The following is a 21,813-nucleotide window of genomic DNA, read 5'->3' as shown; positions in this document are numbered from 1 at the left end:
GAGACCACTTAATGTGTTTGCCGAATGTTGATAGAATGGCCAGGGGAAAAAACAAGCTTATTCTGCAGTGTAATTGATGTCAATAGCATATGGCAAGAGCTAGCCAAGTCCATTTGAGTAAATAGAAACAAAACGAAAGAGTCATGGACAGTAACAAAAATTATAATGCTATTTTGAGCTCTACCAATGGCCTTTACAATTAGGTCAGACTATCATCTAAATAGAATGGTTTTAGGTCATTCTTTTCCAAAGGAAACTAGACTAGATAACCTGTCTGAGTTCCTTCTAAACTTCCCAATCTGCCACCAGTTTTTAATGAAAAGATATTCTGATAATCAGTGCACCATATTCTTTTTACTTGTGCCAGTGATTAAAGGAAATGTTTTCACCTTTTTCATCGGCAGATTCACAGACTCTTCTGGCATAATACATTTTTTATTTCACTATGGCCAGAAATTACCTCACAGTATTTTTGGAATGGAGTTTTATAACATATGGTATGACTAACTGTAGAGCTTAGAATATTTACCATTTACTTTGTGTCTTCCTAGCTGGAAACATTGTACAGTTACTCCCTCAGGAACTACTGCGAGTAACTTAAGTGAGCCCTGCTTAGTCAGGAGTAGACCAGGATTGGGAGTAGAGAGGAGTGTGGCATGCATGAGAGGTTTGGGGTCAGTCGTTTAACAAAGACTACTTGAACCACTGTATTTCCACAAATAGGACGAATTCTTAGACTGAGGAAGCAAAATTCCATTAAGATCACCTATATACTTCTCTACTTTTGCAACCTTGGGTTTGATTTTAGTTCCTGTTTCAGTTACATTCTAGTAGAAAAGTTTCCTAAAAAAATTTTTTTTAGATCATGCTTTGAGAATGTAAGCCATTGTTAAAAGTTCTCCTTTTCCTGGAGTTCTGAAAATGAGATTTTTCAGGATAGATTTTTGAAAAGATTATGTCTGGCAGCTGAGGCAGAACCTACTTTCTCATAAAATGGATACATCTCGCATCATGTCTTCTAATCAGCTCCACAAATTTATCAGATACCAACTGTGTGCAGGGCATTATTCTAGGTGCTAGGGATACAGAAGTGAACAAAGGGCTCTCTTGACCCTTAAATCCTTTTGTGATGGTCGGGGTGGGGGGAGATAAAGCAAAATTTTAAATGTCTGATAGCTTTATGCAGAGAACTGATGTGATAGAATTGACATGATAGCTATCTTAGGTTAGGTATTCAGGAAGGGCTTCTCTGACAATGTAAATTTAAGCTGAGGTTTAAATGAAAAGGGGGAAAAAGCCAGCCCTGATCCTCCAGGGTCAGGGACGAGAGCATTTTAGGCAGAAGAAATTGTGAAGACAAAGACCCCGAGGCAGGAGCTTTGCATGCTCTGGGAAGAGAGATGAAGCTGGGAGGCTGGGTAGAGAGCGTGAGATATGAGAAGGGGTCCAAGTGGTAGGCAGGGCGAGGTCCTGTAGAGCTTTGCTGGCCAGATTAAATGGTTGAGTTATATTCTTAATGTAATGGAAAAAAATCATTGCAACATGTTAAACAGGTTCAGTGATCACTCTGCTGTTGTGGGAAAAGAGTAGAGATACTGGTGGTTTGGATCAAGGTGCCAAGGTTGAAAAACTCTGGTGTATTGGGTTGGCCAAAAAGTTTGTTCGGTTTTAAGTAAAAATAAAAGACACATTTTTCATTTTCACCAATAATTTTATTGAACAATTATTCACTAACCGAATGAACTTTTTGGCCAACCCAATAGATACACATTACTTGAAGAAATCTATTATATAGAGGAAAGCATACAAATGAGGCTGTTACCTAGAGGAAGATAAAAGGAAGGCTCTACTTTTTTATTTCTTGAATAGGAGATTTTGCTCCTTGCAGGGAGTTGTCTAGAAGAGAAGGAAAGCTTGGTGATGTTGGATGTCAGGAGGAGAATTAAAGGAGCAATGCCTTTGACACTGTAGGAAGGGACAAGATCAGAACACAAATAGAAGACTGGTACTTGAGAAGACCATGAACATGAACATTTGAGCAAGCTGTTGAGGCAGGAAAAATTAGCATGTGGTGGGGTGGATTTTGTTGGGGATGATGAGGGATCCTGCCAGTTGGCACCCATTTTCCAAAAAAAATGGGCAGGGCTATTAAATCAAAGTGAGAAATGGAGGGGCAAAGGGAATGGGAGATTTGCAGAATAATGGTAAAATGTCCAAGTCATTGGAGAATGGGGGAGCAAGCTACTAGAGAAAGAAGAGAGGAAAATTATAGGGGATGTTGAATCCACAAAAGTTGTTATAGAGCATACTTTTTAAAATTAGTATATTTTTTTACTGACATCTCTCCTCCCTGCCAACCCAATAGATATAAACTCCATGAAGGCAGTTCCTGGGTCTGTTTTACTAAAAATCCGTCTCCCCAACTCCGGGCTTCATACATTGCCTGTTCTGCAGAAGAATATCTGCTGAGTGAGTTAGTGAATAAATGAGTGAATGCCTATTTAGAGACATCCTCAAGTCCAAGTAAGAATTGTGAATGATTGGTTTCCTCCAGTTGTAGATGGGTATTTTGGAGGGGAGAGGGCAGTGGATTTGCAGAGAATTGCCAGAGAGTGATGATGGTGATAGCTCTTAAACCTAGTTAGGAGAAGGGGTGAAAATAAGAGGGTGGTAGGTAAGAATAAAGAGGGAGGGTCAATGGATTAGAGTTCACAGGTGAAAGAATTGTTCATGGGGTGGGAAGCTCTTTGACAAGGATAGGAGACTGTAGTGGGAGAGGGGATGTCTGAATTTGTGATTTTGGAAGTGAAGATATTTGTAGGGATGACAGACTTCAAGGCATGTCCTGGGAGTGTGAATGAGATAGAACCGAGGAAAGATCATTAAGAAGAAGCTTAGAGAACTGAGAGGTGTGAGGAGGGTGGTCTGTGTAGGTAATAATGTCACTAAAAATGACAGGAGTTGGTGGGGGAGAGACTTGGGGGCTTAGGTGCTGAAGTTCTCAATGATGGAAGAAGTCAGTAGTCAAATTGGCCCTGTCAATGAAAAACCTGTTGTTAGCAGTTTGTAATATCTAAATTTATTCAGCTTCATCTTGCTGTATAGCCAGAGTAAAAATAATAGTCGGCTTTGATTTCCCTTCCCCAGGCCACCTCTAAGGGGTAACCTTGGTTTTGCACATGCTTGCTTCTGTGAGAAGGTTTGTCCATTTCCTTCTTGAAGCTGGCTTATGTCAGTTTTAATTCTGCCTTTAGCAATTCATTATTATATAATCTTTCCATTTGCTGTATAAAAGTTCCGCCTAACTTGCTGTTTAGGTTAGTTCCTACTTGAACTTTAGTTCCTCTAGCTTTTGAGCTGGTTGGTTATTCTGACATCTTCTGGGCATAAAATTCATCTTCCCTTTAGGATTGGTGGTATAATGAAAACATATATTCTTAGCTTCATTTTTCTTTAGTTAAACTGAAATTCTTTTAAAAAAATAAGAGTAATATCTTAGTTCCCTTGGAAAAGCTTGTTCACACAGTTCAGGATTTGTTCATATTCTTGGTGTTGGTGAAAATCATATTGCTGGAAGAAACTTTGGAGATTATATCATCCTGTTTCCTTATTTGAAGGATTGTAAAAATGAGACTCAGGAAGGCGGAGATATATTACTACTAACTAGTTGCAGAGTCTGCCTTCTAGCTTCCAGTCCAGTGTTTTTTCCATATGCCAAATGCAATCAGAACAGTCTTTTTAATAGTAAATATTAGAGTAACTGTATTTGCCATTTCCAGTGTGATAGGGTTGTAAAAAAAAACTAATATCCCATAATCAAAATACCTTCTAATGCTCTTGACAATTCCTAAAGGATTAAGAGATGGATATGTAGGGGCAGATATTTTCATTTTTAGGATGAGAAAAGTGAGATGAAATTACTTGCCTGAGCTCATGAGTTACTGGTCACATGCTGTGCATATATTCATTAAATCTTGGTGACAGTCCTGTGATATGTGGATACCATTATTTAACCCAGCTTTATGAATAAGGAGACAGAAAGGCAAAGAGATACAGTAGGTCTAAGTGGAACTTAGGCAGTCTGACTGGAGCCTGCTCTTTTAACCACGACTTTGTGTAGTAACAGTGGCAGAGACTTGAAATTAGGTCTCGAAATTTCAAGTCCAGTGTGTTCTGTCCATACTCTGCTGCCTCTGACCATGAAAATAAATCCTGCCTGATTCAGACAGTGTGGTTATATGAATGACCAGGAGAGTGAAAGATAAACTATGGAGACAGGAAAGAGATTACAATCTTCCAAAAATGGAAGTGCAGGAGAGTAGATTTAAGGCTGCAGGCTTTGGTAATCTGCTAGGTTGGTAGAAGAGTTATGCTGTTGAAGGATAACACTTCACCTTTTCTTAGTTATAAATGAATAAATGAACTTTTCTTATCCATCCAGCCCATTCCTCAGATTCCATATTATCAGAGAGAAAGGAAGAAACAGAAAAGAGGACCCCTTGTTGAGTTTAGATCTCCTGAACACACACAGGATCAGTTCAGAAGTTCCCATGACACAGGGCAATGAGAGTGAGCTCCTTGCTTGGTTCCTCACCCAAGAAGAGACCGGCCCAGGTCCATCTCTCCTGAGTAGGAAAGGCTCAGCTCTCGGAAGAGACTTCTGCCCGGGTGCAGGCTGCCACGGGCTGGGCCTGGCTGTCTGAGGTAAGGTGAAAATCTATCTGAGGGTGCACCAATGCACAAAGCTGGCAGTATAGCTGTCACCAGTGAAGCTGGCAGCATCCCCACCCCTTTTTTATCTGGAACACCCTAACTCTGATCACCTCCTGCATGCTAGGAATGGAGATCCAAGTTATTGCCCTTAAAAAATTTATAGTCTGAGATACTTCTAGGGGAGATAGGATTTAATCTTTAATAAATATATTTTAAATAATTATATCTACTTTAAAAATAGAGAATTAATCAGTTTCATTCTGAATGGTCTACTTTATGTGGGTATTTGTCCTGAAGATAGAATATCAGAGTAATTTAATATATTCATTTACTGTTTTCTCACAGGAATTCATAAGCTTATAATTAAATCATATCAGCCACAGCTGCCTCAACCATCTGCAGTCCAGGTTCATTTTACCTCTGGGATAAAGTTTTCATTTTTGCCTTTTGTGCTTTTCACCCATTTACCTTAGGGTGGATTTACCTTGTTTCATGAGTCACCTTGTTTGACCTCATTTCTTCAAGATTACTCTGGATGAAATTTCTGGATAGATGACTGGCCCTTAGGTATTTCATTCTATCCTCAGATTTGATCACTAAAAATATCCCCACTTGTAAACGGAACAAAGATGGAAGTATAATTAATTTTTGCCTCTTTCATGTACATGTTGACCCCAATATCAGTTATTCGAAAGTGTACAACTTTGTACAGATCCCCTCCTGGGATTGGACACAGAAACAGTCTGGAATAAAAAACAGTTTTCAGCATGACTAGGCACTGCGTTATTTACTTTCTCTGTTTATTAGCCTGTGGGTCAAAAGATTTGTTATTCTAGAGCAACTGAGTATTGGAGTGGAACAAGCAAAAGCATGGCATATTTTTCTATTTTAATAATCTGTGCTTTTGTTTTCTAAGATATGTAGTTTTTCATCAACTAAGCATGGTTTGGATTCCTCCTCCAGAATTATAAATTTCCTGATTCCCTTCTGATAAAAGGCAGAGGACAGAGGTGGTGAGCTTTTTAGCTAAACAATTGTACCTGTTGTCCCCTTTTTTATAAATGTTTGAGCCATGCCAGAGAATAATTGTCCAAAAAATTTAAACAAAGGAGTTCTGAATTTTATCTGATCAAATCACTGAAATGTTATCATTAGAAAATGTCTGGTAGTGAATAAAATCTTAAATCATATGGATTAAAGGTGACTTGCTGCTTCCACTTATCATGTTTCCATAAAAGCAGTTTTCAAAATATGTTCTCTTAAAATATCTTCAAAATAGTTCCTGGTCAAATGGAAACAAGTGTTGGGAAAATTCTCTTGTTGCAGACAAATTCATTAATGTGGTGATAGCATTGCCAAAAGGAAGGAAAACATGCCAGGGCAAACACACTCAGTCCTGAGAACGTTCCTTCTCTGAATTCCTAGCCTGTTCTTTCTCTCCTCCCCTCCTTGTGCAGAAGTTCCATTGTTGCCATCATCATCCAGAATGTAAATAGCTTTGCCAGAAATGCTGCCCACAGCTTGTCCAAGGACAAATGTAAAGGAGATATAGATATATACAGATATAGATATATCTACCCCTTTCCATTTATTTGCATTGGGTATTTTTCTAATAGAAAAAGCCTGGTATAGGAAGAGATGAGTGTAGTGTGGAAATTGTTTTTTGGTAGAAATGGTCTGGCTGTGCTTGTTCCTCAATAGCAAGTTTATAAACTCCATTTCTGCCTACTTTGGAATAGTCAGCGGATTTTGTGTCTCTTTGTGGTATTTTAGCATGTTAGTAACTTTGTATTATATTCCCCAGAATACCTATGTACCTAAAATGTGCCTCACAGAATTAATTTCCTTTATGGACTTAACCATTGGTCATTTCCCCTTAAGTCCTCTGTTCTCAGAGGTCTGGCCATTGTTACTAAATCCTAGATTTTAGAGCTGATGGTCCTTTTACAAACAGAATAAGAGTGGAGGTTTTGGAGATCATGTAGCCCAGCTGTTTCTCTTTGCAGGTAAGGAAGCAGACCCACAGAAGTGTAGGGACCTGATCAAGGCCTGCAGTTAATAGCAGAGTTGGGACTAGAAGCCAAATCCCTATTAGTACTTTTCTCTTTCCAGTCCGACTCTGCTCTCCACCTCAGAGCTCAGATGGGGTTTTATATTTAGCAGGGGCACTGGGGACTGGGCTCCAACCCATTTATTACTAAAGAATATGTTTACTAAGCCCTTTTAGGCCCTCTTTCTTATATAGTCTTGGACTCAACCAAGCCAAAATCTAGATTTAATTGAAAACAGTGTGGAAACTATATTGATTCCAAATGTAATCTCCAGAACTTGTACAGGAGGGAGGCAAGAACCTTAATCTTTCAGAGACAATTTTGGTAAACATTTAAAGCTTTTTTCACCATAGCTATTTCCTTGACTTACACCTTTGAGGTTCCCTGTGACATCAAATTACTGAAGCTTCATTCTTTTTTTTTTTAAATTTTTTGTTGAAGTATAGTTGATTTACAATGTTGTGTTAATTTCTGCTCTACAGCAAAGTGATTCAGTTATACGTATATACATTCTTTTTTTATATTCTTTTCCATTATGGTTTATCATAGGATATTGACTATAGTTCCCTGTGCTATACAGTAGGACCTTGTTGTTTATCCATCCTATATATAATAGCTTACATCTGCTCACCCCAACCTCCCACTCCATCCCTCCCCCAACCCCCTCGGGAGCCACCAGTTTGTTCTCTACATCCATGATTCTGTTTCTGCTTCGTAGATGGGTTCATTTGTGTTGTATTTTAGATTCCACATGTAAGTGATATCATATGGTATTTGTCTTTCTTTCTGACTTACTTCACTTAGTATGATAATCTCTAGTTGCATCCACGTTGCTGCAAATGGCATTATTTTGTTCTTTTTTATGGCTGAGTAGTATTCTATTGTATATATGTACTACATCTTTTTATCCATTCATCTGTCGGTGGACATTTAGGTTGTTGCCATGTCTTGACTATTGTGAATAGTGCTGCTGTGAACATAGGGGTGCATGTATCTTTTTGAATTATAGTTTTGTCTGGGTATATACCCAGGAGTGGGATTGCTGGATCATATGGTGATTCTATTTTTAGTTTTCTGAAGCTTCATTCCTTCTAACCCATTTCCATTGCTGCGATCCTACTTCTGGTATAGGGGTGGGGGTGGTTTAAAAAGGATAACGGAGAAAATATCCCCACTACTAAGAACTAAGCACTGTTGATATTTGTACATATTTGTTTCCAGTTTTTTTCTCTATGTGCACACTTTTTAAAATACCAGGGCAAATAATATACAAGCACATATATCTTTTTAGTATGTGTGCTGCCGAAGCCAGAGCTAGCTCTTTTTTAAAGGAATATAGTTTTACAGATAAATTCATCTTTAATCACCATTCCTCATTCTGTTACCTATTCCCACCATGACCTTGGCCCTGCACCCTCACTAAAATAATTACTCTTATAAATTTGGTATATGTTGGTCCAATACAGTTTTCTGTACTCGTTACCATAGAGAATATGTAGTGTTGCTTTGTTTTAGTTTATGTAAATGGTATCATGCTGTAAATATATCATCCTGCAACTTTTTTGTTTCCCCTCAGCTTTGGCTCTATCCTAGTTGATACATACTGACCTAGTTCACTACCTTGGCTGTATAGGACTCCCAGTATAAGGATGTACTACAGTCTCTCCCATCCCTTGTTGATGGGGTTGAACCTGGTTCTTGGCTTTTATAAACACTGCTGCAACAGATATCCTCGTTGCCTTCTTGGACACATGTATTAGTGTTTTTCTGAGGTTCGATAGAATTTTTATTCTGCTTTTTCTTCTCTTAACATTAAGGCATGAACATTTCCATTGGCTTAGTATAATCGCCTCATAAACACATACCTTGTGCATCTAGACTTTGAAACACCTTGAATGAAAAATGAATATGAAATAGTAATTGGACACAAATCTTTTTGCATCAGAGTAATTTAAACATTGCATGGGCTCTCTTGATAGTAGCAGATAAAACATTAAGCTATTTCAACACAAAAGATTAAAAAACAAAAATTGGAAGCATGATTAGTACTTGGAGTGGCTAGAGCATGTGAGGATTGGAATGCCTAGGATTTCATATAGTCTCATCCCCGTTTTCTAAGTCTAGAGAAGTTTCTTAGCTTTTTGGAGATGACCTCTGTCACACCTCATCCTTGAGGATCTTCCTTTGATGCCACTTGTCTGCATCTTTCCTGACATCTTCCTCTCCTCATACATGCTTCCCCTGTCACCTGTTTGCACACTGCAGTTATTTCTTTGTGTGTCTTGTCCCATTGCTCCAGTGACCTCCTCGAGAATAGAGTACTGTCTTTATTTGGTTTTGTTCCCTAAATAAGCACAGTGCCTGACACATAGATGTTGACCAAATATATTTTGAATGAATGAAAGAGAACATGTGAGGTGGGAGTGGGGTGAGGGAGGGTGGGATTGGGACGTGGTGATAGCCACTTAATAAGGAACTTCAATTTATTGAAAGGAGGGTATGGAATAAGGAAGTCTAAAAAGGAAGTAAGGGGACTTCCCTGGCGGTCCAGTGGTTAAGACTCCGTGCTGCCATTGCGGGGGCACGGGTTCAGTCCCTAGTCAGGGAACTAAGATCCCGCATGCCGTGTGGCACGGCCAAAAAAATAAATAAATAAAATTAAATTTAAAAAAGGAAGTAAGGCGATAGGGATGACAAAATGAGAGCTTTGACAGTGGATCTCTGCTTTAGAATACTGTCATTTGCTTGTATACAAACTGATTAAATCACTGGTTTTGAGTTAGAAAATAATTTCTTTTGGAATTTAAATATCAATATATTTGTTTAAAAGTCTATACATACTTGTTTTTCTAGGAATAAATCAAAAAATTTGAATCCCTGACAGATATAGCCATCTTACAGAATTTTTTTAAACACCTTGCCTAATTTCTTGGTTGCCCCAATTTTAATCAAAACTGGGTTTCCTGGAATGAGTAGACTAAAGTTAAAGGAAATATTTTGGTCACTGTTCTTATGAAATCCTTTGCGGTTTGGAAGCGGTACTCCTTTAGCATTTCAGCAGCTTCATTCATGTTCCGCACACGGTGTAGCACAATGATACCAGTAACTGAGCTTCGGAAGGAGAAGTTCAAATGCAGAACCTCCACATTTAGTGATTGAACAATAAAACTTTGGGGAGGAAAGTCAGAGTAGCTTTCTTAACTTTTATCATGGCACTAGTTATAAACCATTTAGTACTATAAATTTTCTTGGCAAGTACCTTCATAGCTCAGAAAATAATTTCTTGTAATGATTATTTTGTATTAGAAGCTGCATTGCTCTCAAAGTTTGCTCATTTGATTAGTAGAACTCTGATGTATTTTAAGTAATTGACACAGTCAAGAGAATATAGTCTTACCAGTAACCAAAGATCTAAGATTGAAAGTAATGCGTTATCCTAATACTGAAATTGTTTCCAGTACTGAAATACTTTAAAACTAATTGTTCTCTGGATACTTTTTGCTGCTAATTAACATCTCTTTTTACAGGATTCATGAATAAAATTTTCCATCCCAACATTGATGAAGCGTAAGTAACTGTTTAAAAATGTTTAAATCTTAGCAGCAACTGCTCTTGGTTAGAGTTCATCTCTCTGTTATAAAAAAGCCTCAATTATCTTTTTGGATTTTAACAACAGATAGGACTGTAAGAATGGTCACTTCCATTATAGAATCCAGGAATACGATATTCTAACTTAGTTCAGGGTCCACTATTGGACTGCTTGGTTTTTTCCACTGTCATGAATGGGTCCTTCATTTTCCTTGATATCCAGCTAACATTTGTAATATTCCATATCTCTGTTCTCTTTGTATAGACCCTGTCCCGAGATCTGTCTTCAGTGTACATATTATATTATTTTCAGCCCTTAAAGTATTTCTCAGTCCTTGAGAGTAAAGCAAACAGTTAATGAATCTTAATTATCCCTTTCTTTCCTTCTCATATTTTATTAGTGATATTTTAAAATGTGATATCAGTGCCTCCTATTTTATACTTCCAGTGCTATTTAGAATACTATTTGTCCTGCAGTTTTTCCTTGTCATGGCACTAAATTTTGATATTACACATACGCACACACGTGCATACATATGAAGTATTCTGAACTCTGAGAGGTTGTATGTATATATATACATCATGCCCCATTGTCCTTTAATACTTTCATGTATCAGTCATCTTAACAAGGATGTTCTCTTATGTAACTGCAGTATAGTTGTCAGATTCAGGAATTGAATATTAATGCAGTACTTTTTCATCTACTGCCATATTCTGGTAATGGACTTTTTAGCACTTTTTTTTTTTTTTTTTCATTCATTAAAGGATCCAGTCCAGTATCATCTGTTGCATTTAGTTGTCATGTTTCTTTAAACTACTTCAATCTGAAACCATTCCTCAGCTTTTTATAAAATTGACATTTTTAAGGAATAAAGACCAGTTATTTCATACTGTCCCTCAATTTGGGTTTGTCTGATTTTTCCTTATCATTAGGTTCAGAGTATGCTCTTAAGGCCAGAAAACCAAAAAGTGAGATTGTGTCCTCCTCAGGGTATCCTCTTTGGAGGCACACAGGTTTGTCTGTCCTGATAACCAGTGTTAATTCTCATCACGTGGTTAAGGTGTTGTCTGGTTTCTCCATTGTGTAGTTACTGGTTTTCCCTTTCAGTCTGTCAGTAGACACTTCAGACTTTGTGTATATTCTGCTCCTCATCATGTTTTCCCCAATTGGGATTCTCTGGGGTTTTTTTTTAATGATCTATTTAAAATATTTTTCCTGATGATTAAACTAGTTGCCAGATACATGCAACTAACTTTCTAATTTTTAAAAAAATGCCATTCTTTCCATCTGTTTCAGGTCAGGAACTGTGTGTCTAGATGTAATTAATCAAACTTGGACAGCTCTCTATGGTGAGTTTGGCCATGGAATATTTTTTAGAGATGTTGAGACACTGCCTAAAAAAATGTTGTTTGGATTTTCTTCTCTGGTTTAAAATGTTTTGTTGGAATGGGAAGGGATTTTGAAAGCCGGGTGGGAAAGTTTAATCAGTGAAAAAAACGTTTTCTCATGAGTACAGACTTTGGTTTAGCAGTGGAAGTTTGAAATAATCTTGTAAGATTCTGAAATTAATGTATAGTGATACACATATGCAGACACACAAATACATATGCAGACATTTTATATATGTGTTATTCTGAAGCACATTGTATATATGTTTATCTGTAATGCCTTTTAGTTTTGGAAAAACTCTTAGGAATGTCCCTTTGAAATGAGATAATGTATTAAGAGGTTTGGGGGATCATCATCTGTTTCAAAGGTGAAAACTTTGTTATGAAGCAAAGAATAATTTAGCCTTACCTTCAGTGCTGAAATTGACATATGATCTCTTACAGTGAATCAGCACATAAATTGAGATCACAGAGAGAGAGAAGCCGTATCAGGCCTTGTAACTTGGTTGGGGAGCTAAAAGTATTTTTAAATATATTTAAAGTTTATTAGGGATACAACAAATCAATCTGTTCTCCCCACATGTCCAAGTTCTCAGGCTTCACAGACTCTCCCTCTTCTCATGCCCCCACCCTCGTGAAGCTTCCCCTGATGCTCCAGCTGGAAGTAATCTCTGGACATGCCTAAATTTTATAGCTCTTTTTTTGTGGCCTGCTTTTACTTTCTACCTTGTGTTTGTTGTCTGTGCCTACATTTTCTGTGCTACTGGATTATTTCCTGCCCTAAGGGCTGTCAGGGTGCTGGTCTGATTTGTGTTTAAGTCCTGACACTCCTAGCACCTCGCACCAATGTGTTTGTAAGAATGAGTGGTACAGACAACAAACACTTGCTGAGAGGTGCAGAGAGGGAAAGATCACTTCAGGCTGGGGTTAACTAGAGACGGCCTCCCCTTGTTGGAGAGTTGTGAGACCTTTTAGCGGTCTTAAGGTACATAAGACCCCTTATTCCAGCCACCATCTGCAAGTCACCTTGTTTGTACTAGGATGGTGATAAGAATCACAGAGGTTGGTCACCAGCAGCACACAGTTAACCCTTTTTTTTTTTTCCTCCTCCTAATTCTTTCAAGAGTTATTTCCTCTGCCTGGAGTTATCCTCCCTGATCTTTGTGTAGCTGGCACCTTCTTTTATCATCTCAAACATGCTTCCTTAGAGAAGCCTCCTTTCCTGGCCACTTGATCTGAAATAACGCCCCTCCATAGCACAGAACCCTCTTTTAAAAACCTTAAAATTTATTTATTGTTTATCTTGTCCTGTCAGATTGTAAGCTCCACAAGAGCAGGAACTTTGTCTCATGTGCGCGCGTGTGCGCGCGCATGTGTGCGTATACATACGTACAAGTGCCTAAAGCAGTAGCCCATGTACAATGAGGGTTCAAATATTTGTTGAATTAATAAGTGAATTAATCATGCCCAGTACTGTTTAACATGAGAGTTTTAGGGAAACGGCAGCTTATAAAGAGATGAGGCAACAAGAAAGAACATATACACTGAGGTTGGTTAAAGGGATTCCTTTTAAGATGGTTTTTCGGTAAAAATGTCTTGTGGCAGGTTGCCTGGAATATCTGATGTAATGATGTATTTTCTTAAACTGCATTCACATTTTAGAAATGTACATAACTAAATGCTGCAAGCTGGTTCCAATGACAGTAAAGTAAATTGGACTTTAGTTTAACTAATTCTTTTACTACTGACCACGAGAGCTTTGTGGAAGAGGTTTGCTGATTCTCAAGTACCTCACATCTCAGAACAGATTTTTTAAATAACAGTTTTATTGAATTATAACTCACATACATAAAATACACCCATTTAAAGAGTGTAATTTGATGATAGTTTTTAGTATATTCACAGTTATTTACAACCATTCCCACATTTTTATCATAGAATATTTTTATTACCTCAAAAGGAAACCCTGTACCCTTTAGCTATCATCCCCTCATCTCCCAGCCCCATCCCCCAGCCCTAGGCAATAACTAACCTTCTTGTTGTTTGTATAGATTTGCCTATTCTGGACATTTCTTGTAAATGGAATAATACAATATGTGGTGTTTTGTAACTAACTTTTTTACTTCATATAATGTTTTCAAGATTCATCTATGTTGTAGCATGTATCAGTACTTCATTCCTTTTTATGGCCAAATAATACTCTGCTGTACAGATATCATTTTTATTTGTCAGATGATAGACATTTAGGTTGTTTATACCTTTTAGCTATTATGAATAGTGCCTCTATAAATATTTGTGCACAAGTTTCTCTGTGGACATATGTTTTCATTTCTCTTGGGTATGTACCTAGGGGTGGAATTGCTCCGAGATACGGTGACTTTGTTTAACCATTTGAGGAACTATTTTCCCAGGTGGTACCATGTTAACATTCCTGCCAGCAGGTGTATGAGGTTCAGAATAGACTTTCAAGCAACAGGCCAACGTGACTAAGGTTTCATCACATCTATAAAATGTTAGAATATGTTCTTGTATTACCTTGCAAAGCATTTAGTAAGTAACAAGAATTAAACCACATGGATCAAAGTGAATTTTGATTTCTGTATTACATGTGTACAAGTTACCATTAAGTGTTCCATAATACAACAACATGAACACACTAACAGGTAAGTGTAGGAAAGCAGGAAGAAAATATTTTTATAGTATAGTCAAAATTGTACTCAGCATGGGAAGATTGTTTTGACATTTTTCTCAAGTCCAAACTATTCCTCAAGAAAATTCAACATTACTTTCATGGAAAGATTTAGGAGCAGGTAAATACAATTTATATGAAAGTACTGGTAGAAAGGGTTGGTTTAGATGACCTTGAAGTTTCTTTTAGACTTATCTGATCTTGAGATCTAAACTGAATTTTTATTACAAGCTGCTAAACCCTCCGGCATTGAAGGTTAGTTTCATAATTGGTGAATTTTGAATCACTCGATTTCCTGCTGTGATTCTTGAATTTTAGTTCAAAGGACAAAAACAAATCTAATTTAATACGAAACAACTAATAGGAGAAAGTTGACAAGTTAACACAGATATTCAACTGAAAAGCAAAAGGCTTAGCTTGGTAACCAAAACTTGTTTCAACTGTACTATATAATATGGTAAGGAGCAGGGAGTTACTTGTGAAATTTCCTGAAATTAAATTTGCCCCAGGGCATGCATGTACTGTGCAATAGATGTAAAATATTTTTATTATAACAGCAATTCCCAGATGAAATTTCAGATTTATACTCATCATAACCTGATAATAAACAATGTTTATGTTTATTCCTCCACCACCCCTCACCAACTCCACTAAAGAAAATTGATTTCTGGCAGCCCATTTGACTCCTTGCCTCTGTTCTCCTCCTGTTTTCCTTTGCCAAGTGTACATGCAGTTTGTTCATTCAGAAGCTCAAAATTGGTATAATTGTAGTTTAATCACCCAGTAATTTTAAATTTTATATTTAACCTTGAAAGAGAGCATATTATAGTGGGTTATATGGTTAATTTTGTAAAGAGGCTTGTCATCAATATGAAGGTATCTATTGAGTTTGAAGTTACTGTTGTTACTCTTTGTGACATTAAAAGGAAAGTAGCAGATGCCATCACAAAATTGATTCATTTTGGCTTCCTGTATGATGGCATCTTTTTTTTTTTTTTACATCCCTTCGTGCTCTTCCAGACAAGAATGATAAAAGCTCTGGAAAACTTAAAATTCAGCCAAGGGGATCTGGATTTCAATTTCAAAAACAACTGTAATTTTAAAGACTGATGAAAGGAAAGTTCATTAAGCCATAGGTAGCTTGTTTTCTGTTTTCCTTTTTACTCAAATATATTTTATCCATAGTTGTGTTTTCACCCCACACTCCTGGAAGCTCAGGTACCTTCACTGCAGTACAGCTTCAGTTTCCCTCCCGCTGTTCTGGGCCATGCATACTTGACCCTCGCAAATTGTGTTTCTCTCTCCGACTTTCATTTTACTCATTTCTCGACTGACTTGGTAAATTACTTATTTGTGGATTAAGTTCTGGACAAGTAATGTAGAAGACAATTTTCATATAAAATTGGGCAGTTTATAATTTTATTCTCACCTTTAGGGTTGCTAGCCAGTGGACTGGAGAGTCCTCTTATTTTGCTGGTGAGAAAAATCAACATTTGGGAAATTATTTCCCCTAGAGTCATTTGGGGGGGTCAGTAACAGACAAATGAGTTTGACTACAGCAAAAGGAATGCTTCAGGAACTTTGGGATTAGAATTAGGAGAAACAGTGCTTCTTTTACTAGGCATTTAGAAAAATTTTAAATAATAAACTTACTTAATAGTACTATGCTGTAACCTAATGATTTTAAGCTGCTAAATGAATTTAAGCCTTTCCATGTTGGAAATACATTGTTATTACATACCTCTTTTCAGTCAGGTAGCCTGTGAATCTTTCCAAACAATTCAAATTTTGGCTGAGGGTAACTGTATCTTCAAATAATGCTTTATGCTGCGTGAGTGTTTACTAGCTATGTTTCTAGACATTTTAGTATAGTTGCAGAGATAAGAGATACATTTATCTATCTGCATGGATGATTGAGTGGCCAGCAACCACTGTTTGAACAGGCTTGAGAACTCCGTATTGATCCATCCATGTTGGAATCACAAACATCATCCTGCTTTTGGAACAGCTGGATGTCATTATGAGTCTCCTAGACAGACCCAGGTAGAGCAGTTTCTTTCTAGTACTATGGAGAAAGGTCAGCTGTAGTAGATAAAGAAGAAATATGCTGAGTTTTGGATTTGATGGTTTCCACAGTGCTAGCTCTATGATCCACCTCCTTTGTCTGCTTGTAGATATTTAGATTTGGTGTTGGCATGTGGCCCAAGAGTTTAATTAGCTATACATAGAAAAATGGGGCTTTCTTGGGTTGAACAACTTAGCAGAAATTCATTAAAAACACCACGTTCACATTCACTGACAGTCAGCATTAGAACCATGGAGTGGTCCAGGCTTTGTGGATTGTGGGATATGAGCCAGGCTATGGTCCTGAAAGACAGCCACAGCCATGTTCTTCTTTCTTTGGCGCTGTAGCTTCAGGGTTCCATTGTGATTTTATGGATTTGTTTTCTCTTCATTTGCTTGTGATCACTGTGTCTAAGTAAAGTCTTTCCCCATGCATGGTCACTTATCTTATAATTGCATGAAGTTATCTTGTTCTTTTCTGACATTAAAGACAAACTAAATTATTGCCTAGTAATTTAAAACTTTAATAATGAGTTTCAGTATGACTGTAAGAATACCCAACTAGCTAATAATACATTAACTGCCCTCATTTCTGGAAGGGTAATAACAAATCCTACTACCGTGTTTTAGCTTGCAATCTTTTAAGGTAAGCAGGGTCATACCAGGTTTAAACCAGGATGAATTGACCTCTAAAGAACACCTAAGTAAGGTGGGAAGTGTTTTGAGATTGACATGGCAACAAGGGGAATGTTTTTTGATGAACAAAAGTCTGTTTTCTTCATTCTGATCTATGTAGTAGCATTCATTTCCTTCTGCAGATCTCTATAGTTTAAATACATTGTGGAGAGGGAGTTGCAATTAGGCAGTGGATGGAAGATGATTTTCTAAGACGGTGGAATGCTTTAAAACGTTCCGTGTTATAAAACTGCACACCTCTGGTTGGTGACCTGGTGATCTGGCACTTAGCAGGATATATCTGGTATTCCACCAAGTTCTAATTAGTACCCTATGTCTTTGACATTGCTCTTCACATATAACAGGAATACCTGTTTTTAGCTTGGAATACTTAAAAAAGTGTAATGGTAGTGTAGTGAGATTAAGTATATCTCTCAGGAATATTGCAAAAATTCTTCAAGTGTTTGCTGATTCTTATTAATTCCTGCTGATTGCTCTCGATCTTTTTTTAAGAGGTGTGAGGAGAGAAGAGTTTTGTTTTTTGCATGCATGACCCTCTTCATGAGACTTTATTCTATCTTTAAAAGATCCGCATGGACTAACACGAGATCACGTATACATCTAATGAGTTTCACACCCTTTGTATATATTATCCACACAGAAGACCCTCTCAGTTAAGTGATTGGATACATTCTTGAATATATCATCTGGGATACTGGTTTGCTGTATGTATTATTCCATTAAAGCATGTTAGCATTCAGTGGCCAGCTGGTTCTGTGTCACAGCACCACACAAGTCTTTGTGGTGGTCTGCTTCAGCTTGCCACATGTGTGCCCTCAAACAGCTAGTAAGAGAATATTTAATCTCAAGGCCATTTCTTTTTTCAAATCTACCTGCGTATCTGAAGGCATTCCTCCTAATTGGCTTTATTGAGGTTTTCCTCTAGGGGATGTCTGTCACCTTTTAGGGCCCACTGCTTACTCAGTCTTTCATACATAACAACTGCTTGATATATTATATGCAATGCTGATCCTCCAGCTGAAGAGAGGTATAGGTTTCTGGCTCCTCCTCCTTTTAAGGGGTAGAATTTCACTGTTTTTAGTATTCACAGACTACAAGCAGAAGAAAATTAAAGTAAAAGACTCAAATTCATCATTAATAGTGCAACTTCTTAAGAGCTGACAAGAGTAGAAAGGTAAAGATGTATTAATTAACCCAAAATTCTTAAATAACCTGAAGAAATCTGGAAATTTTATTTGTCCTGTTTCAGTCTTATAAACTTTGACCACATATATGTCAGTGTGTTTTTATACATATAGTTAGATACCACCCCCCCCAAAAAAAAAAACCAAAAAAAAACTTGAGCAAATGAAATGGAATTTTATGATTGTTTTTATTTTGAACATATAACTATAAATTCATGGCTTGCTTAGCAATATGATGAATTAATTACAGTTCCTTATAAGATGAGCAAAGTCAATCAGTGGGATTTTGAAAGGTCAGCTGATGATTTTCTCTAGCAAATCAAGGGTAACATGGGTTTGGGTTTTTAAAATTATTTTATTTATTTATTTTTGGCTGAGTTGGGTCTTGGTTGCTGCGCGCGGGCTTTCTCTAGTTGTGGTGAGCAGGGGCTACTCTTTGTTGCGATGCGCGGGCTTCTCATTGCGGTGGCTTCTCTTGTTGTGGAGCACGGGCTCTAGGTACGCAGGCTTCAGTAGTTGCGGCACGCGGGCTCAGTAGTTGTGGCTCACGGGCTCTAGAGCACAGGCTCAGTAGTTGTGGCACACAAGCTTAGTTGCTCCACGGCATGTGGGATCTTCTCGGACCAGGGATCGAACCCGTGTCCCCTGCATTGGCAGGCGGATTCTCAACCACTGCACCACCAGGGAAGCCCCGGATAACATGGTTTTAATTCCCAGGTGATCTCAACTTATTTAGCCATCAGCTTCAACTATAATGGCCAAAAGCCATGGAAAGAGGAGGTCGCAGAGTCATTGGTTCTGGTTCACTAGAATCTACTTCTTGTGGGTTTTTACCCATCTTTTTACCTCTCTAATTGTGAGCAGGACTTTTCCTTTCTTCCTGTCCTTTTAGCCCTGCCCCCTATTGAATTACGAAACAGTTAAATACCTTAAGGAGTCGTGGCTAACTCAGTGATTCTGAGCTTTGGAAGCCAGGAGTCCTCCAGGAGGGAGAAGGTCAGTAAAATGTAAGTTTGTTTGGATAGCATGCTTCTGGAGTACGAAGTTTTGTAGGAAAACAAAAGGAACTTGCTCTTGATGGGAAATGACCTGAGTGATTGTTTTAAGGAAGTGTTCTCTGATTCCAAAGGTAAGAGTTTGGAGCCTGGAAGGCCATCCAGAGATGGTTGTCCTAAGCCAGGTCTAGAAAGATACATTGGGCTTGATGTAGTTACATGCCAGCGGAAACAGAAGAGGAACTAGAGGCATTTCACTAGGATTAATAGTGAGTCTGGGAAATTGACTGAGTACATGGAATAAAGGAGGAGGGCCTAACCAAGGTCCTTCCAGAGGTTTGGAGCCGTCAATCTAGGTTTTAGGAGAAAGGAATAGGTTTTCAGGGAAATAATTTTAGGCATGTTTAAGACCAGAAATGTAAAGGACCAATTAGAAGGATTTGCTAGTTATCAGCATAGACTTATTTCTTTAAAATTGTGAGATGATGAGCTTCCTGGAGTAAGAGTATAAAATACACTCTTTGTATTAATACAAAGACAACAGAATTCACATTGCTGAGCAAGTGGCTGATGTCTTTCCAAACAAGTTTTTCTGTATGTTTTTTGTTTGTTTGGCTTTAGAAAGAAGGAACCCAGGGCCTCGGACGTCTGGGGAACAAGGAGTAGGGTGAGGAAAGGGGGAAGGATAGGTGGCATTGGAGAAGGGAGGAGGGCCCTGATGGCTGGTGGTACCTGGCCATGACTGTGCTGTACCATGGTGGTGTTTTCTGAGTCGCAGCATTTGGGGTGTTAAATCTGAAAAGCAAACAAAGATTATGCAAGTTCAAGTCTCTGAGAGGACTGCCTGCTTGGTAATTGTGGTTCCTGATGGGGCTGACCAAGTCAAGCTTTGGCATCCACAGGGTTTTAACCTGAAGATAGCAGTATGCTTTACAAAGGTTTCCATTTTAATGTTCAAAGGAAATAGAGGAAGAAGAAATAACTTACGGTCACTGGTTCATAAACAGCCAAGAATAAAACATGAGATATGTGATTCATCCCCTCCTGAGTGTCTTCTCTTTTAAGCCATGTACCCATCTTTTTGTGAGTCACCTGGAGTAGGGTGGCTTTACTTTAAAAATTGGTGCGGGGCGTCCCTGGTGGCGCAATGGTTGAGAATCCGCCTGCCAATGCAGGGGACACGGGTTCGATCCCTGGTCCGGGAAGATCCCACATGCCGTGGAGCAGCTAAGCCCGTGCGCCACAACTACTGAGCCTGCGTTCCAGAGCCCGCAAGCCACAACTACTGAGCCCGAGTGCCACAACTACTGAAGCCCACGTGCCTAGAGCCCACACTCCACAACGAGAGAAGCCACCGCAATGAGAAGCCCGCGCACTGCAACAAAGAGTAGCCCCCGCTCGCCACAACTAGAGAAAGCCCACACACAGCGATGAAGACCCAACACAGACAAAAAAAAAAAGAATAATTGGTGCATTTTTGTGTGGGTGACTCATTTTAATTATTAATATGTATTCCTTGAGGGATACAGGTAGCTGAAATTTCTTCTGAGAAGATGGCATATTTGTATTAATATCTAAGTCTAGTCCTTTGATGTAGTTTGAAGCCTATTTTATAGTCATTTTTAGAAATGTGTATTTCTTCTTGTAAGGAACTGCAGTATTCTCTTTTTGCAGATGAAGAAATTGAGATGCAGAGAGGAAGAGACCTGCTCCCCTACCTATAGTTTGGAATACCTCCACCTGGGGGGAGTGATGGTGACAGCAGTGTGCAGAAAAAGGACAGTGAAAGGGTCAGGGAGGGCTACTAAATTAGAGCCTCTTCAGCAGCTTAGCTGCCAAAACCTAAACATTTTCTTGAGCTAGAGAACCCACAAGCACATAGCTCTTCCCATTTGGTCTCTGGGGATAGGAGTGTGTAAGGTAGGTAGTGCATTTCTGCACACATATCACACACATGCAGATGCTAACCAATCCTAAATCAGAATCCCTGGGGTAGGTATGAGGCCTCAGCATGCATATTTTGAAAAAACCCTGTGGGTAATTTTAATGGACGAACAACCAGGACCTAGACTTGCCCAAGAACCATTGCTGTAGACTGAGTGGGGTAAATGCTGCTTTTGATGAGAGAGAAGTATAATTTGAGTGTTTTTAAAAATTAAATATGGATATAAATCATTAGTTTATGTGCCTAAGCTGAACTATGAGTGTTGTAATATTGTTAACATTAATACTGTAAGATCAGGTTGAAGAATCAGTCCTAATGGACTGCATTTTGGTAAGTGCTGATTTAGTCCAAGAGAAAAGTAAGAGCTGTTTGCTCATTGTAAACCATACTTCTCAGGGATCTTGGGACTTTCTTTAAAAATTAAGGCATCCAGTAATGGGGGCAGCTGACTGTAATCTCTAGATTGTGCGATCCATGTCTGGTTCTCTCCCTTTCAAAA

The 21,813-nt window shown here is 38.3% G+C and overlaps 1 protein-coding gene across 1 annotated transcript in view; it reads left to right on the top strand.

The window, feature by feature from the left end:
• UBE2H (ubiquitin conjugating enzyme E2 H) overlaps nt 1-21,813 on the top strand; it is a 102,570-nt gene that overhangs the window by 67,041 nt on the left and 13,716 nt on the right. The window contains exons 4-5 of the mRNA XM_061198723.1: nt 10,292-10,331; nt 11,650-11,702. Of these exons, the coding sequence (XP_061054706.1) occupies nt 10,292-10,331; nt 11,650-11,702 (93 nt within the window). The remainder of the gene's footprint in view (nt 1-10,291; nt 10,332-11,649; nt 11,703-21,813) is intronic.

This window comes from Eubalaena glacialis, chromosome 8, assembly GCF_028564815.1.
Source record: "Eubalaena glacialis isolate mEubGla1 chromosome 8, mEubGla1.1.hap2.+ XY, whole genome shotgun sequence".
NCBI lineage: Eukaryota > Metazoa > Chordata > Mammalia > Artiodactyla > Balaenidae > Eubalaena > Eubalaena glacialis.
Note: the sequence above shows the minus strand (reverse complement) of the source record. Positions and strands in the feature narration are given on the sequence as shown.